We start from the raw sequence: 19,364 nt of genomic DNA on the forward strand, positions 1-19,364 counted from the left end.
TTAATAGCTTTGTTATTAGGAATTTGAGGTGCCATGAAATGCCTCCTTTACCGCTTTCGCCTTTTGTGAGAGGAGGAGGCATTTTAACTGGCAGTTTGCTGTGTGCATGCCTGTGGGACTGAAACCGAAGTTTTAGGATGAAGGGATGTTAGGGCTGTAAAGGAGCCCTTGAGTTGTAACCAAATCCTTTCTCCCTAAGGTGGCTGGAGCCCAGAGGTGACTCGCCTGAGATTAATCAGTAAATTCATGTATGAGATGCTGATTTGCAGTGAAAAGCCACGTGTTCTTTTTCAGCATCAAATAGGAAGTCAGGCTTAAGCCAAGCCAGTGTAGAGTTTCTTAATTTGTGGCAGTGGTGTGGTTCGAGGATCTCAGGAACCATCCAAGGGCAGGGACGGTGCATGGGACCTTGGTTCTGCCCCATGCCCTTGGCATCATCTCAGAGGAAGTACTTTCCTCTGCTATTGCCATTACCTTTGCTTGGTTGGAAGGCTAGTGGTGGAGGTAGCGCAGGAGAGTTGAAAATAAATGTCATTGTAATTATGTAGTGATAAATGAAGGAGCCTAGCACCCTCATTTTGTAGATGGAGACACTGGCTTATCTCAAATTCACTCAATGAGTAGGGACTTGAACCCTGGCCACTGACACCTCAGTGAGTGTTCCTTGCCTTGCATCCAAAGCCATGCGAGTATGATTTATAAATAAAGAAGAAAGGGCATGATGGTGGTAGTGAACATCTGGAAGCTGTTAGCCTGTAAGGTTACACAGGGTAAGAGTATAAACAGGTTCAAAGGGGAATTAGACCAGGAATGGTAGGAAAGAATGCTGGGTGGGGAGCTAGAACACCTGGGTGCAGTCTTTCGTTGCGAGTTAATTTGGACCTCAGTTTCTTCCATGTATAATGGACCCTTTCATTTCTGACTCGCTATGCTTCTCAAGTTTTAATCTCTGCAACATGTTATCGGAGGACTTTTGGTAATATTTAGGGGATATTTCCAGTTTTGTAATAAAACAACGTGAAGACTATGGTCCTGCTCCCTTTCATTCCCTCATTCAGCCAGTGTGCCGTAGTCTCTGAGCACATCTGCCAGGTAAGATATTAATCCTGCTCTTCCAGAGGAGAGCTAAGCCAGGAGTTTGCACTGCACTGACCTCTGACCATCCCTCTCTAGTGGAGAATCACAATCAGCGTGATCTGGGAACCAAAGTTTAGCAACTTAGAAATAATCAAGTCTTTATAAACACAGAATCGCTGCACAAACAGTAGCAGGGCCGGTGGCTCTTCTCACTGCCACACCTGCTGGCCCCTGGGCCCAGCTGGCATCTCCCTTCCACCTGGCCATCCCAGCCACCCCTCAGAGTTAGGAGCCCTTGAGAACTTGGATCAGACCCCATGCCTTGACCCCTTCCCCAGCTGAAAAAAAAAGTAATGGGAGACTTTGAAAAGGAGTGCCAGATATGTCAGTCTATTGCTTCCCTTGTGGTTGTGAACATGCTCTGTGCTCCCTGAAAGAGCAAGTGTGGCTCATCGTCCTGCCCTGTGAGGAGCTGTTAAAGGAGCTTTGTGTCGCGTGATAAGTTGAACGTGGCTATCCCTGGACTGTGGTTACAGTCAGGAAGTGGCCGGGGCTGTGCTGTGGAGTTAAGACCAGAGCAGCCGGCTGTGTAGTTGGGCATGACCAAAGCGGAATCGGTCCTCTGCTGTGTAGGTATCACAGGCATTTGCCTTACGGAGGACAAGTAGGGCTCCCGTTCTTAATGTAAAACAAGGGCAGTTTGTGTTGAGCTGCTTCCCCTGGCTGAGCTTTAGCCATACTTCTCTCATGGTCGTTGTCAGGATTTCATGAAATAAAGCCCACGGGACACCACCTGGGATGCAGTGGGTAATCAGTAACTGGTGGCTTTTCTTTTCCCAGGAGTGAGAAACCTCCCCTAAGTGTTAGGAGTGAACACCTTGGGCTGGAGGAAGGGTAGGAAAGCCCGAGACTCACTGGCTGTCCTTTAGGATAGAGGAGATGGGAGATGATGCCCGCAGACTTGGAAAGTTGCACACTGGAGGGCATTGTGCTAAAAGTTCTATGGTTTGTAGGCTAGTGTCCTCATCACAGCATTTTTCTAAGAAAGAAAATGAAAGAATCACTTTCTATGACCCAGGCCATTTCCCATCCATGTTACCAGATTTAAGCCAATGACTCCGCAGGGGGTGCAGCCCCCTTTTGTGGAGAAGGAAATAAGCTTGGAGAGCTTGTCATGGCTGAGGGACACCGGGCAGGTGGCAGAGCTGGGACTAAAACCCAAGACATAGTCTTAGGCATTCAGCCTCCTAGAGAAACCCCCACCATGGCTCAGTATTAACACAAGGCTGGTGATCCCTGACTCTGAAGCCCAGAACCCTGAGATTGGCTCAGATCCTCTGACGTCCTGGCCATACTTACCCATGTCCTTGATTGAACGTTCATCTAATATTTTTCTGTATCTGGATTTTTTTAAAGATTTTATTTATTTTTTCATGAGAGACAGAGAGAGAGGCAGAGACACAGGCAGAGGGAGAAGCAGGCTCCATGCAGGGAGCCCGATGTGGGACTTGATCCTGGGACTCCAGGATCACACCCTGGGCCGAAAGCAGATGCCCAACCACTGAGCCACCCAGGTGTCCCTCTATATCTGGATCTTTATTTGTCTCTTTCTTTGTTTAAAAAAATACGTTGAACTATTATATAGAATATTTATATATATTTTTAACATTATATATATTTACAAACAAATATATTTGATTGTATATTTTTGTTGTTACAAAGGTACTATTTGGCCATGTGGGACTTTTTTAAAAAGGAAAAAATGACGATGTTAGCCCTCTGATGTTTCCTCCCATGACTATTTCTGTCCGTATATTTTTCAAATAGAAAATTGAGATTTTCTAGATTACAGCGTGCATTTACATATGAGAACATTCCCTTATGTCGTCGCTAAATATCCTTTACAACATCCATTCTGATGGATACTCCTAATTCCTATGTGGGTTTCCTTTCAGATCATCACTGGGGAGTTCTATCGTATATACTACCTGAAGGAGAAGTCCCGGTCAACGATTCAGAATCCCTACGTGGCGGCCCTCTATAAGCAGGTGGGCTGCTTCCTCTTTGGCTGTGCCATCAGCCAGTCCTTCACAGACATTGCCAAAGTTTCCATAGGGCGCCTGCGTCCTCACTTCTTGAACGTCTGCAACCCTGATTTCAGCCAGATCAACTGCTCCGAGGGCTACATCCAAAACTACAAATGCAGAGGTGATGACAGCAAAGTCCAGGAGGCCAGGTGAGTCACCACCTGCTGTGGCCGTAGTGTGCACAGCTTTGACGCAGGCAGTTCAGAGAGCATTTACTTTATGAGGCACCTACTATACAAGGTAACAGGCTCAGTAATAGGCTTTGGTTTCAAGGGGTGAATAAGACATAGCCCCTATTCTTAAGGAACTTGGGATCAAATGATTTAGATACATAGATAAATAAACAATCATGGTTGAACACCAGTAAGTCCGTCCGTCCGTCCATCCATCCATCCATCCATCCATTCTTTTGCTTACTCATGCCATCCATCGGTGGCTGCTATGTTCTAGACATCGTGTCCAAAGCACTACCAAAGATGTAAAACCAAACAAGATAGTGCTGCTCTCAAGGTCACAGTCTAGGGAGGAAAGACAGACAGGCAGACATGTATCAGGGATGTGAATATGGCCCTTTCATGGCCCTCTCTTGCTCTTGCAGGAAATCCTTCTTCTCTGGCCACGCCTCCTTCTCCATGTACACTATGCTGTATTTGGTGGTAAGTACCTTCCTTCTGATTCCAGTGGAGTACAGCGTCCAGCCCCACCTTACATCTCTTCTGTGCAGAGAGCACTCAGTATGGTTAGGGATAAACTTCATTGTGAAATCCTTGAAAGAGAAGTTAGCTAGAAAAATTAGGTTCTGTTTTGAGCACTGCCGTGGCGTCAGTAGAAGTTATTTTACTTTCTAGGTTTTTTCCCCCATTTTTCAAATAAAACTAATATTTGTCATGGCTGTTTGATAAGGGTCGTGTACCCATTTTTGAAATTATAAACTGATGAAGACACTCGTATCACGTTTTAGGGTAACAAGTACTGTTACCTGAACATCCATTTAACTCCGTTGACCCTTACAGGCACCCTAGGTTATAAGTAATATTATCTCTTCTGTGGGAAAGGATTACTAAGTAAGGCTTAGAGGATTTAAGCGAACTGTCAGAATTTACACAGATACTGGCACGATGGCTCAAATCCAAGGCCTGTCATCAGATTTCTTGTGGTGTCACCATGCCAGTCCCAGTCCTTCTCCATCCCCTACTGAGGTTAAGGCTTTAAAAATTATTATTATCTGACTACATAGAGTAATTTCAAGTTTTATAGAATAATTCTACCTCCATGGGCACACGTGATCTCATAATAACATGGTGAAGTACGAGATGTGTATCCCTGCTGCTTGGATCCAGATACCAAGGCCCAGGGAGGCCTAGCAGCATGTTGAGGGGGGGGTCCCTCAGCTAGTGGTGGGGCCACGATGGGAACCCCCATGTTGCCCTTCCCATGGCCATGTCTGCTCTGACTTCGAGAGGCTCTGGGGCAGTGTAGGCAGCACGCCCCGCTCCTCTCCAGCTGCTGCACAGACAGCAGCCGGTCTGTTTCTCTTTGTGAGTTAAATACGGTCCCCTGCCCCTGCCTCTCCTCTCCTCTTGAATGAGGTCCCTGTGCCAAGGCACTTCCTGCTTTCGGCCCCTTTGATGAAGAGCAAGAAGGCGCTGAGAGGTCAGACATAGCTCAGGGGAGCATAAGCTGTTTGCAGAAAGAACGTTTTGATTTTGACTTATTTAAAAAACATAATTAGGATTTGGAAAAACTAGCAGAAGGTTTTTTCTGTTTTGTTTTGTTTTGTTTTCCCTCGCAATCCTTTCCAAGCCTGGAGGCTTCCGGGCTTCCCATTACCTGGGATAGAGAGCTGAAAGGTGGGCCCCAACCTATGAAAACCTCAAAGGTGGATTTTACGTCATCATGCATCGTGCTCCCCTCCTTTCTTCATTTGTTGTTGTTGTTATGCTTTTGCTTTGCTTTTAGAAAGCTCATTTAGCGAAAATACTTAGTTTCCTATTTCATTTTTTCATATTTCACGCAAGTCTGGAAGCAATTTTACAAATGTAATTTCAGTGCTTTGCAAAGGTGCTTGGAGGAGTGGGTCTGTATTCATTTTTCTCCTATTCCTTCATTTTCTTCCAAGATAAAAATATGGGGTAATTTTGAAACCAACTCTGCGCCTTGTGTGCTCTATGGCCGCCCAGAAGATAAAGGTGCTGACATGTTTCTGGTGCCTTCTGTGCGCCAGGCACTGGGGCAAGCTCACACCACAGCATTCCGATCTCTCAGTAACTCCATGAGATGCATTTCCATTACCTCGTTTTCGGTTGAAAACCAACCAACCAACCCAAATCTTAAGAATTTTAGTAATAGAAGTTCCATCTCCAGTAAAAGGGAGAAAATGGATTTGAAGGCTGGTCTTTGCCCTGATGACACCAGGATCACTGTCTGTTCTTTTCATGGCACTGCTCTTCAAAACACAGAAACAATCTCGCCAGGATAAATTAAGGAATATAAGTTCCCAACTCTAATTTCCATTTCACCTGAAGGCAACTTGCCTTTCTTCAGGTCTGCTTTAGTGGATGAGATGCCCTCCTTGCCCCCCCTCCACCACCCACCAGCTGTGATTACAGCCAGAGAGACCTTCTCTGCAGGGGTGAGGAGTGAGGGGGTAGATTCCGACCTAATGTTTGTTTGCATCTTTGAGGGAGGAAAAAATTACAGTGCCTTTGTGTTTCTGGAAAGAAGGAAGAAAAAGAGGCAGGGAAGAGAGAGGGAGAAAAAGAAGAGTCTCCTTGACCTCCGATTCCATAACATCTTACTGTACACACCACACACTAAAGAAGGCTTGCAAACCTACACACATTTTAACATTCACAACTCACCCATACCCATATATGTAGACGACATATAAATGAAGGGCTCTATTTTTATCTCTAAGGTTATCTTGCCCTAAAAACAACAACAACAACAACCCCTGAGGCTAAATTCCAAGAGTATATGGATAGTGCTCTTTGCCAAGGCTCATTTCTCTGTGATGCTACACAGAAATCCCAACCTTCCGAATGTCCAATTTGCAAAGCTTTCTAGAGCAAGGTAGAGCACTGTGGCTGCCTCTTAGGGTCAGAGGGAAATGCTGCAATCTGAACAGCCCTCTGCCCATCCCCCAGTGCTTTTCTGTTGAGCTTCAGGAAGTAGAAGTGGGCAGACGGAGACCCTGGCCTCCCCCTGGGGCCTTGGGGACAATCACCTTTGAACCAGTTGGATGTAGCCAGTTTGCCCTCAGGGTCTGGCAGGCCTGGATGATTGTACCCTGTCGTGATTAGCTCTGGAACTAGGAGTTGCTTACTTAAGCTTTGTCCTCGGTATACTCCTCTGTAAAGTGTAGATAATGTCTCTTTTGCAGGATTGCTGATACTTTTCATCCCTAGACCCTACTTTCTCCATCTGTCAAATGAAAAGAGTGGAATTAGATGGTGTCTACTTATTTCTCAATCTCTGTGGTTCTATTTGGAAGAAGTTTGATCTACCCTAAGCACTATAGAAAAGATGGGAATCCTCAGGGACAGACTTACGCCCTCATTACCTTGGCATTCAAAGAGGGGGTGAGGATGGGAAGCGCCAGCCACCCCTACTCCAGGCCCGTGGGCAGCAGCTGCCATCTGAAGCCTCCCATGGCTTTGAAGGACACTCCATATTAGGTTTTGATTTGTAAAATGGTTGGCTTGGAAAAAACCATGCCGCAAACACCACATTATCTCTGGGTATAGAAGCTAACAGATGAGGGTAAGGCATGTTAGTGATTAATGCAGATTCTAATAAGAAAAACCCACAGTGTCTATAAGCATACGTGATACTTTTCTAACCCTGAGTCCTGCCCTAAACCCTAGAGAACCACATCTGGACAGGCCCTGTACCTCCACAGTCAGGGATCGAGGATGACTTGGCTTTCTGGAATAAAGTGCCAACACCAGCGTAGGCACCAATCTGTGTGCATACCTGGTATTTCTTCTGTTATGCCAGGCACTCTGCTACCTCCCAGGGCTGCCAACATGAATCAGACCTGGGCCCTGCCCTCAGAGGAGCTCAACGTGGGTTCAACATTCGACAGATCAGCAAATATATAATGGGTGACTGTGATAGACGGAACAGCATGCTAGGCGTAGGGATCTAGACATTGGTAAGTCACGGGCACAGCCCTTGGGGAGTTCAGTGTAGGGAAGCAAGTAGACAAGGACAGCAGTTTGGTACACTGTGCTGGGGCTGGGGAGCGGGGGTGGGTGGGTGGGTGGGTATAGGTTCTTACAGAAGCTTAGAGTTGTGGCACCCAAGCCAGCTTGGAGTGGAGGGCGGCAGAAGCTGGGGAAGGCTGCCCGTAGGGTACAGATGGGCTGATTGGAAGAACTGCCTGTGTTCAGGTGAAAAGGCGACAGTGATTTGTGAGCTGCAGGTGTTCAGTTCAGTCCAATTGTGATGGCTGGGATGAAGCAGGGGGTGGAGGGTGCAGTGAGAGCTGGGAGGACCTTCGGGACCAGCCGCCCCAGCCCCTCCTCCTGCAGCTCAGATCAAGCAGCAGCAAGTTGGTGGTGAGGCCTTTGCCTTGCTGCTGTGCCTCCCTCCGCGAATGAGTACCGAGCACCTTGCCTCAGTGCCTCCTTCAGGGTACTTTGTCAGAGAATCCTTCCCTGGCCTCTCCTGTGGTACTCCTTGACTCCCTTTGCAGCGATAACCACCACCCCCTTCGCCCCCGCCCAATTTCTCACCATCTATATTCACTTCTTTGTTTCTATCTCAACTAGATAAATTGTAAGCTTCACCAGGGAGACGTTTTTGTCTCTTGTTTCACTACCGTATTCCACTGTCCCAAACAGTGTCTGAAGCTCAGTTAAGGTTGCAATGAATATTTGATGAGTGAATGAATGAACAAATGAATGGATGACTCAATCCCAGGTCTTCTACATTCCCAAGCCATGCTCCTCTCCATTCCAGTCAGAATTTTATTCATCCCCTCCTCACTACACTGGTAGATCGTAAAGGACCTGGCTGGTGTAGGGATGGCCTTTGACGCCTCTTTGCTGCACTGTTGACATATTGACTCTTTCCTGGGGTGCCCGTGAGAAGCGTCTGTGTGTCAAAGGGTTGAATCCCAAGGAAACAGGGAAGCGGTTTGTCCTCTGACAGTCATGTTCTCTGGCCTGTGGTTGTTAGTCATTGAGGTTTTGTTCAACATGTTTAGAATCCTGGAGCTTCAAAAAAAAAAAAAAAAAATCCTGGAGCAGTGGGGTCTGGTACACCCATGAGACATGCCCACAGATCTAGGGAGTGTCTGGCGAAACCCCTTGCAGGGACAAGATTGTTGTTTCTATGGGGAATAAACCACCATATCAGATGTTTTCCCCCACCTGTATCCATCCATCCACCCACTCGTACATTTGTCCATCCATCCATCTGGCAGTTTCTTTTTTCTTTCTTTTTTTTTTTTTTTTTTTTAAGATTTTATTTAGTTATTCATGAGAGACACAGAGAGAGGCAGAGACATAGGCAGAGGGAGAAGTAGGCCCCAAGACCCTGGGATCACAAGCTGAGCCAAAGGCAGACGCTCAAACACTGAGCCACCCAGGTGCCCCATCTAGCAGTAAGACCATGTGTGAGCATCTGGGGACTCGGACGATGTCCTTTTTGGTGTGGAAAGCCTGAAAAGTAAATAGTCTCAGAATAGGTAGATGAGGTGTCTGATTCAAGTAGACTGAGGCTCAGGGCCCAGAGGGGAGGGCTATTGACTCCACCCCGAGGTGCACTGACTGCATGGTTCCGAGGCTCTGCTTAGCTTACAGTTGGGTCAGGGATTATAATACTCTCACTCTTTGGAAAGCTACACACTTGATTTTAGACATGGGCCTTATAAAAGTATGTGACAGGTGAATGGTGGGAGCACATGTTTCCAGATGTCCCCCATAGGCTGTCCTTTAGCCCACGACAGCCACGTTGCTTTTCTCCTCAGACAGAAGTCCAGTACAAGAGAGCACTGTGTGCAGAGCACTGATTCCCTACGAGGAAGCCGGGTTCTGTGATTAGAGCTTGCACTTAGAAAAAGACACACACACCTCACTCAGTGGAAATCACGGCTATTACCCTGAGCACGTGACTGGGCCTCTCAGCCTCGATCTCTTCATCTGTATGATAGGCACAGTGGTGTCTCCCCAACAGGACGATTGTGATAATTGCAGGTAAGGTCATGTAAAGCGCCTGGCACCATGTCTGGAACGGTGCTCGACAAACTGGTAGTTTCTTTTTCTCACCCTGAAAGACTCAGAAAACAAGAGGTGCCTCCCTTCTGAGGGAGATTCGAGAATAGTCAACTAAACATTCTTTTTTTTTTTTGTCCTGAAAGCAGTTGAATAACTTCCTAGAGAGAAATTTCAGTTCTTGCACCACACGGACGAGTCACCAGGCACATGAAGCAGAGCCAAGCGTGAGCCATGGCAGAGATGAGAGGAGGGAGAAAGTTTCTCCCTGTGGGTGTCAGTGATCTGGACGGACTTCCAGGAAGAAAGCAGGCAGGGACCTCAGGAAGGACAAAAGCCTCCTTCTCACTTGGAGCAGAGAGTCCCAAGAGCAATGGAAATGAAGTGAGAGGACAGTACAGACCTGTTCCACCAGTATGCAAATCATGTAATGAAACACAAATGACTTAGGGAGAACCCAGTGTGACTCAACCCTGCTTTTGACTGCTGGTTCAGACCAGAGGAGCCAGCTTGAGTTCAGCCAGACGTCTCTAAAGAGGTTTTGTTGGAATTCCACGGGACCCCAGTTTTGAAGCTGGGACTGACCGGGAAGGAGAAGAGAACTCCATTTATGGAGTGAGTTCTGTGTGCTCAGGACTTTCACATACATCATTTTGGGGTGGGGGTTCGCAAGCAGGCCTATAGCTCTCTGTTATAACCCTTTTATCTATGATCAGCAGTTTTGTTTTTTAGCAACTAGAAGAAAAAACATCTTAGCACGAGAACATGACTTAATCTTTCATTTTAGCGTATTCTTTTTTTTTTTTTTTTTTTTTTTTCAGGGAGGAGCTTGCTTTATTCGTGTTTGGGCCTTTCACAATTTCGAGCAGAATAGATGCTCGTGGCAGGTGTTTGTTTTTTAAGTGAACAGATCTCCGTATGTAAGAGACAGCAGAAATTGGGAGAAGCAGAGTGACTTGTTCGGGCTCCTACAGGTGGCATGGAGCAGAGAAAAGATTCAAATTTAGTTTTGCTCTGATTGCAAATCAGACACTTTTCTGCAATGTCATGCTGATGCTTAGAAGTGGGTTTGGCCCGCCTGGAGACCTTCACACAGATGAGGAAGTAAAGACGGGACCTCAGGGCAGTTGGCCTCTGTGAGAGGTCAAGGTGATTCAGCCCTTCTGATGTCAGTCTGGCTCTGCTTCCGGGCGAGTCTCCTTTACTGCTTGGTCCAGGACAAGGGCCACAGTATCACTGTGGTCAGTAGTGTGGCTTCCTCCTGTGGAATGGGAATGAATGCAGCCTCCTGCCCCTTGCCCTGTCCCCAGCTCAGGTTTCCAAGGGAGTAGGGTGCTCCAGAAAGTTCCTCTGGTCATGGTGAGGCCCAAGCCTCTGGTATGGAGTACCTCATGAGAACTGGGCTATGAACCAGCAAATTAGCTGTAGGATTGGTGGGGCACGGATGGACCTATCAAATCCTTTGGTCAACCTCAAAACATGTTGGGACCAGCTTCTCAAATCACTAGGAGGAAGATCTTTTGCAATCTTTTGCTTTAGTGATCAACTTGTGGTGGTGAAATCAACCATAGTCATTGAGTAAACCTCATTCACCAAGGCAGAGGGTGGTGACACAGATTTCTGAAGAGCTCCTTGAGTGCCCATCTTACACCAGGCTGGGTCCTGAGTGTTTCATTTGACCCTGGCAACCCTGAGAGGGAGATCCTCTTGTACTTGTTTCATAGATGGGAAGTTGAGAGACCACCCACTTATGAAGTAATGGAGCCAGAAAATGGAGTCAGGGCTGCTTCACCCCAAAATTCATGCTACCCTTGCTGCTGTGCTTTCCCTGAAGCCCCAGTTGGGCAGATGCCAGGATCAATCCTGAGACCTTGAGCTTGATTAAATGTGTCAGTTGCTGATGGAATCAGAGGAGCAAGCTTCAGTGCTCTGGGGCCAGTCCCCAAGGGATTCTCTTCCCATGGCCCCTGCTCCTTTCCCATTCATAAGCACTCCCTTCCTGAAGCTCTTCTGATGACTGGTCTCTTCCTCCCTCTTCAAGTTCCTCTTGTGTATTTATTTTTTTCTTTTCTCAAGCTCCAGCCTTAAGCATCTGAGTCAATGGAAGGGGAGATGTGTGCCATGTCCGGTTGGGAAACCCACCCTTCCTCTGCCCCACCCTGATTTCCAAGGCCCTTGACCCCTCTGTGTGGAGGGGTGGAGGAAAGTTGGAGGATTTTGAACCAGCATTTTCTGAGAATCTGCGGATTATTTTGTGTGAGAAAACCTAAGGCTCAGTGAGATTTTTCCGATGAATACCTGGTGTTCTTTCTGTCCCCCCTTCCACCGCCAGAATGCTGGAGGAAGGCCAGATCATGGCAGGCATGATGCAAATGGACTGTTGATTTTGCCCTGAGACTTGTGTTAAGTGGGAGCTACACCTATATCCAGCATCATCCTATCCCTGCTCCTGGAAGGAAAGGATCTTTTGATTCATGATTGCAGAATCACTTCTGCAATGACTGGCTCATTCCTGCAGAAACTAGGGGGTAGCCTTTGACCTGCAGGTTATTTTTTCCTAGTACCGAGGGCCTTGCTTAAAATACTTTTTTTTTTTTTTTAAGATTTTATTTATTCATGAGAGAGGAGAGAGAGAGAGAGGCAGAGACACAGGCAGAGGGAGAAGCAGGCTCCCTGCAGGGAGCCTGACATGGGACTCGATCCCAGGTCTCCAGGATCATACCCAGGGCCAAAGGCAGGCACTAAACCACTGAGACACCCAGGGATCCCCAAAATCCTTTAATTTTTTACCGTTTGCTTACAGTAACGTTTCCCAGTTGTGACTCAGTAGATACTCTGTAAATGTAATTAAGTATGGTCAGTAACGAAAGTAAGGATTTCCTATAGAGCCTAATTTACCATCTTTGGTTAAAAGACCCTTAGAATCTTACAGAGTATGGTTTGAGAAAGACCGACCTACCAAGTAGAAGCCAGGTTCCTTAGTTTGACAGCTACACCCTACATGAACGGCCCCTCTTTGCCTCTGTAGCCCTGTTGCTCATCAGCCCCTCCATCCCCACCTTTACACCCTTTTTGGCTGTACAAAAAGCTCTGAGGTTCTCCAGAACCCTGGCTTCTAAGCCATCACTGCCTGGAACACACACCCCTCACCACTATCCCCTCAACTCTTAGCAAATGCATATTCATCTTTAGGATTCAAGTCAAGTGCCCTTGCCTTGGGTCCCCAATGTTTCCCATAATTCCTAGGAAACCTGTAAGTGCACCTGCATGTGTTCATGGATTCCCCCAACTAGGGAATGCTCTGTAGGGCAGCAGTTACGACTTCCCATTTCTGTGTCCTTAGCACCTATTGGAGTGCCTGGCTTATTTGTTTTCTGGCCAGTTGTACAGTTGAGGACTTTTAGGTGCTTTTTGGAATCACCGCTTTTGGGTGTTTTTCTCTAAATCTTAGGATGTCCATAGGAATCTGATGGAACGTACATACCAACTTGTGAGCTCCTTAGTAGAGCGTTTATAAATAAAAACGCTGTCTATTCAAATTGTCCTTTCTATCCCTTCCTTCCTAGAGGCCTACGTGGTCCTCTGACAGCTAATTACGGTTTACGTAATCACCTTTGTTGCTGTGATGATTCTACTTCTTTTGGATTTTTTAACTGGTTATTTTTTACATATGAGAAACTGTTGAACTTTATCACTCAGCAGCCAACATCAGCACATTCGTTATTATTCTTCATTTGTTGTTCTTAGATTGCCCAGGAATGTATTCAGAGAATTCATAATGATTCTAAAGTTCAGAGAATTTCATAATGATTATAAAGTTGTCTGCTGTGGTCCAGGCATGGGTTTCGAAATTGTCTTCCAGGTAGTTGAGGACTTAGGGCTAGGCAATCTTCCTACCTGCCCACCCTGGCAAGGGTGGCTCCGGAAACTTCCACTCGTTTTTCTTCTCAGGACCAGCCACTGGCTTGCTCCTTCCTGGGAGCCTGAAGGAAGCTTTGTTTCAGGAAGGGCTGAGTCCCACCTCTGTCCCTGTCCCATTTGGGGCCCTCGCCCTCAACTCCTCCCTCCACTCTCTCTCTGCCCCTTGCTCCCCTTCTTCCCCAGGGCCTGCCTTTGATTTGTCGTCGGAAGCTCCCCCTGTCCCGTTGCCTTTTCCCCCTCATTTCCCAAGTTCCCACAGGAACCTGGGAAGTAGGTTGTGCCCAGAGGTTAGAACGGAAACTGCAGTAAGATAACTCTGAGGGACAATGCTCAGTTGACGTCATTTCAACTTCTTTGCTTCGGCCAGAGGTGGTTTTTTTTTTTTCCTTCCATTTTTCTTCAGGTTACTCTCGAACTCCACCCAGTCCAGTGTCTGTCAGCCTGTGTGTGAAAGCTCTCCGGCATTGTCCGGGTGGTTTTATGTTTCCTTATATTCCAACTCAAAGTCCAGAGTTTGGAGTTGTGACTTACAAATTTGTTTTTTGGGGGCACCCCAGTGGCTCAGTGGTTGAGCGTCTGCCTTTGGCCCAGGTATGATCCTGGGGTCCTGGGATCGAGTCCCACATCGGGCTCCCCACAGGGAGCCTGCTTCTCCCTCTGCCTGTGTCTCTGCCTTTCTGTCTGTGTCTCTCATGAATAAATAAGATAAAATCTTAAAAAAAAAATGTTCTTGGGTCTGTACTGTGCTTCCTGTTGAGGCAGGAACCTTCCCTTGTGACTGTCATGATACCTCTCTTATCAATCCTGCGTTTTTATTTCCAAGACAGTCCTGAGCGGCAAGTAGTGTAGGGACTGGACGGCCCAGGTCTCCAGGGAGACACACAGATGCCATTTGTGAGTCATCACGGATTGCAGAAAAGACACCTTTCCTCCCCTGCTTACCATTCTTTCATTAGCTTCAATCATGAAGAAGATAAAAGGGGACAAACGTTTAGGAAGTGTCTAGTATGTGCCAGGCAGTGGACTTGAAGGTATTCCTCAGCTTTTCCATTTCTCCTCTTTTTCTTTTCTTTTTTTTTTTTTTTTTGTATGGAAACTAAGGCTCCAGGTGTCAGTAACAGGCTTGAGGTCACATCCCAGTTGAATGCTCTTTGGGTGCAACCTGCCGCCTAAGGTCCAGATGGTTCCATCTCGCGGGAACGCGGTGTGCGTCGGCCTGGTGTTCTAACGCACTGAGCGTCTGTTCGTTTTCTCTCCTCTCTCCAGCTGTACCTGCAGGCCCGCTTCACTTGGCGAGGGGCCCGTCTGCTCCGGCCGCTCCTGCAGTTCACCTTGATCATGATGGCCTTTTACACAGGACTGTCGCGTGTGTCCGACCACAAGCACCATCCCAGTGATGTGCTGGCAGGATTTGCTCAAGGAGCCCTGGTGGCCTGCTGCATAGTGAGTAGCATCTTGTTCTCAGTGCACTAGCAAAGCCCCGGGCTGCTTGCTTGTTAAATGTTTCCGGCCCAGTGACCAAAGCTAGGGAGCTCTTGATCCTTTTCTCTGCTTGGTGTATAAAGAGTCACCCCACCCCAGGACCCCTGCAGTAAAAGGAAAACATTTTCTCTTTCTTTCCAGCCTGTGAGTTTGAATTCAGCAGAATCCATAAGCCCTCTTCTCTGTAACCATGGAAGTTTTGGGCTCATAGAACGTTGTAGCTGGAAGAGATCTTAGATATTGTCCACCTTGCTCACTCTGCTGATGAGGACATTTAGGGTTTGAGAGAGGAAGAGATTTTTCCTGGGTCACATGCCAGTTACTAGTGGAGTCTGGGTCCCTGACTCATTTCGTGCTCATATGCTGCTTTGGTGGAAACTTACAATTCCGTAGAAGTCAGCTTCTTGGAAAACATCTACCCTTCCCATTGTGACCTTTGGGGCGACTTGGTCAGACTATAAATTTGATGTTGGCTAAAGAAGAGAGGGTCTAGTCAAGGCTAAGCAGTCTCCTCACCAGCCCGATGGGCCTTGTCCGTTGGGAGAAAGACTTAGAGAATGGCCTTGGGATAGGCCAGGTTTTCATTTGCCCCAGGTGACCCGGTTACCCTTTTCTCACACTTCTTCCCTGGCACTCAGCGAGTGTGGCATAAGGCAAAAGTGATGGAGCACCTGCTCTGATACTGTGCCTTCCTGGGCCACACTCAGGGGAGCTTACTGCAGGCCAGCAGCGATCCCAGAGCATAGTTGTGACTGGATGTTTAGGCACCACACACATGCATGGTGTTGTTGGTATAATCCCTGCCCCACTCATGGTAAGACCCACCAACAGTACAGAGATCTAGATGAGCCCTTGCCTTTCCCCCTTTCTAAGCCTGGCTGCTGCCCCGGGTCTCCTGACCACAGCCTCTCCTGCTCTCCTCTGATGGCATCGTTGCTCTGTACTGAAGTTGCTGACATGTGTCTCCCTTGAGCCTTTAGAGTTTCCCGGGGGCAGGGACCATAGGTGGCATGTGTTGTGCTCCCTGGCTCACAACGCCTCTCATGGAATCTAGCTCAGAGTTAGTAAACGTACGTGTGTTTTTTAATCAACAAGGAGCCAGGGGCACCTGGGTGGCTCAGTGGTTGAGCATCTGTCTTCTGCTCAGGCCATGATCCCAGAGTCATGGGATTGAGTCCCACATCACGCTCCCCACAGGAAACCTGCTTCTCCCTCTGCCTGTATCTCTACCTCTCTTTCATTCTGTCTCTCGTGAATAAATAAATAAAATATTTAAACAACAACAACAACAACAAAAAAAAAACCAAAAAGCTAGAATCAGTGGGTGGCTCTCTTCCTTGAAAACACTACAAGGGACATTCTCTTAAAGGCAGAGGGATGAAGGCGATAGGACCCTTGCTCCCAAGGAAATGCCACTCTAGTTGCTTCTACCCCCACTGGGCCAGCATAGGAGTTAGAACACAGCCCGGTGCTGTGATGGGGCATCACACAGGGTGCCCCCCACTGCGGGCAAGGCCGGACACCGTGTACAGGAGGGAAGGGGACAGGGGACTGGGGCAATCACAGTGGGTGCCATGGAGAAAGTCACATCTGAGCTGCTGGCCAAGGGACAGCCTGTTTTGATGGCTTTATTCATTACTTTCATTCTACTTTTTTTTTTTTTTCCAGTCAAGGCCAGAGAGGAGAGAAATTGCAGGAACAAACCGTTAATGAGCAGCCCTAACAAACCATTAATAAACTGGCCACCTCGTTCTCTAATGCCTGGCTCTTTAATGTGAAGTGACAACCTGGGCCGGGTATTTGTGGGGAGGGGTAACAGGGAGGGGTGACCCTGTGCTGACTGCCCTTCTGAGCACCCTGGCCTGCTGCTCTGCTTCCTTCTCCGTGCCGCTGCCTTAGTTGAGTCTCCTGCACCCTCAGTTTAAAAAGGCACGGGGATCCTTGGTAACCTCCCTCATGCACACCCTAGAGTGCTCTCCATGTGCAATGAGATGGTATCCTGGGGGACCAGGGATTATTTTCAAGAAGGGAAGTGAGGGGTCTGACTTTATCCTGTTTGGCTCTGGCTGACTGTAGTGCAGGATAGGAGTTTGGTGCTAATGTTTGTAAAGCCCCTGCTCTGTGCTGGCACCATTCTAGATCTTTTACCCATTGGCTCTTTTTAGGCACATGGGGTCATTTTACTGATGAGATCACTGAGACTCCAGAGAGATGACCCAAGGGACGTGAAAGATTGAATACCACAGAGAGAAGGTAGAGAAGCCAGGGTGATGTCCAGGTGGTCTTTGGAGCCAGGACTGTGACACCCAAGGGCCAGGTCTCCTGTCCACACCCCTCACGTCCAAGCACACCAGATTTTGTAACATTTCCTACACCCTGAGCTCCTGTCCTAGATGGCTGTCCCCCCTTTGATGGAGCATGGCTCTGCTTTCACCCCATCGCTGGTAGGACCTTCTGTGTTCATTTCCCAAGTTGTTGCTGCAACAAATTACCTCAAACCTAGTGGCTTAAAACAACCCAGATTTACTTTCTTGGCATTTCTTGAGTTGGGAATCAATATAGTCCAATCAATCAATATATCAGTCAATGAGTCTAATCAATATAGTGTCACCAGGCTAAGGTCAGGGTGTTGTTGGGCTGCATTCCTTCTGGAGGCTTGAGGAAGAAATTGTTTCCTTGACTGTTCCAGCTCCTGCAGGCTGCCTGCATTCTTTAGCCAATGGCCCCTTCCTCCTTCTTCAGATATTTCTCTCATTTTCTCTGGCCGCTGCTTCCGTCACCACATCTTCTGTGATTCTGACTCTCTGCCTCCCTCTCACGAGGGCTCTGATGATTCATTGGGTCCGCTCTGTTAATCCAGGAGAATCTCCTCATCTTGAGGTCTTTAACTTCATCACATCTGCAAAGTCTGTTTGGCCACGGGAGGTGACCTATTAGCAGGTCCTGGGGATTAGGATACAGACACCTTTGCAGGGTGGGGAGGTGGTATTGTTCACCTACCACACCTTTCCCTCTGTCTTCCCTTCTTACTGCCCGGGCCCTGTGCGTGTTTTTCCTGCCGTGGCCTTCAGCCTGGTTTTGTTGCTCAGACGCCTGTCTCCCCAACTAGACTGCCAGTGTCTTAATGAGAAAATCCATGGCTTTACCTTCTGGATTTTCATTCCCAGGCTGAGTGCAGTGGCTGGCACAATAGGTGCTTGATTAGGGTTGGAAAAAGAACGAGTGCTGAGTGAGCTTATGACCCCGGGCCAGACACTTCCCCTCTGCGCCTAGTTTCCTCATCCGGTGAATGGATGTTGCAGGCCCCGTGGCTCTGTGACCTTCTCCCACAGAAGTTCAAAGGCATAGCCAACTTCGTAGTGACTAAGCTGGAACTGCCTTCTCAGAGGGAGCCGTCTCTCTGCAGTGTCCATGAAGGTGGCTTCTATTTGGGGAGGGGACTTGTCTTTAGGTCCCCAGTGGGTGCAGTGCATCACCCTAGACTGTTGGCTGAGTCACTGCAGAGCCTTGGGCAACAGTCCACGACAGCTTAGCATTTTGACCCCGGTCTGTTGAGAGTAAGACCTATCACAGCAGATGTGTCTGGACGAGAACCACATACCAAGCAGGAGCAGATTCAGTTTCCTCCTCCTACCTCTCACTCGTTGAACCCTTTCCAGATAAGGAAGATGATGGTTCTCATCACGAACAGAAAGCCCACGTGGCATCATGGACTGAACACGGAGACATGGGCATGGAGGGTCAGATAGGCCTGCTTACTGATGGACATCTTCATACGTGTGGATGGACGTAGAGAGACTCAGAGGCACACAGACAGACCCAGTAGTACCCAGACACATAGACATCCATCCTCTCTCTCTTTCTCACCAGCACAGAGAACCACAGAAATGCACAGACAAGCCAATGCAAACACAGGCACATAGTGACCTTCACAGTGCCCCTCCTGCCTATCTACACAAACACCCACACGCACACGCATGCGCGCGCACACACACACACACACACACACACACACACACACACACAGAGTCATCCCTACCAACATAGGAGCTCTACAGCTGGGCTTACCAGACCCACCCCTGGAGTAACCCAGGGACTCAGACGAAGCAACAAACATCAGTTCATTTCCTGTCTGGTGACAACTTGCCTATCTGGTCACCTTCCTCCCTGACCCTCTCGCAGATGGCAAATTATGGGGCCCTGGGAGGGGTCAGGGCAGGGCCAGGCCGCCATTGCTATGGGTTCGGCAGAGGAAGCAGCTGCTCTCGAATGTCATAAACACACAGCAGACTCTTTCCTGGTTTTCCTCTTCCCTGGGGGTGTAGCTCAGCTAGCAGTCGCTCTTTTGTGTGCTGCTGTCTTCCTCCAGGATGTAGGGAAGGGCGAGGGTGTTCTTTGTCTCTGCCCCAGTGAGGTGACCTTGGGAGAAGAGACAAGCAAGAACATGAATGTGAAGAAGAGCTCGGTGGTGACACCCCTCAAGAGGAAATGGGTGCAGAGAGGGTGTGACACTCCCAAGGACACATAGTGGCAGAGTTCGGACCAGATCCTGGCTCTCTTAATTCTATCTCACAGG

At 48.0% G+C, this 19,364-nt stretch overlaps 1 protein-coding gene across 2 annotated transcripts in view; it reads left to right on the top strand.

Moving 5' to 3' along the window:
* Positions 1 to 19,364, top strand: part of PLPP3 (phospholipid phosphatase 3) — an 82,020-nt gene that overhangs the window by 52,677 nt on the left and 9,979 nt on the right. The window contains exons 3-5 of one of the 2 annotated variants that reach the window (XM_038537422.1): positions 3,033 to 3,313; positions 3,763 to 3,820; positions 14,573 to 14,749. In XM_038537422.1, the coding sequence (XP_038393350.1) occupies positions 3,033 to 3,313; positions 3,763 to 3,820; positions 14,573 to 14,749 (516 nt within the window). The remainder of the gene's footprint in view (positions 1 to 3,032; positions 3,314 to 3,762; positions 3,821 to 14,572; positions 14,750 to 19,364) is intronic. The other variant, XM_038537423.1, reaches the window with a different exon arrangement.

This window comes from Canis lupus, chromosome 5, assembly GCF_011100685.1.
Source record: "Canis lupus familiaris isolate Mischka breed German Shepherd chromosome 5, alternate assembly UU_Cfam_GSD_1.0, whole genome shotgun sequence".
Taxonomy (NCBI): Eukaryota; Metazoa; Chordata; class Mammalia; order Carnivora; family Canidae; genus Canis; species Canis lupus.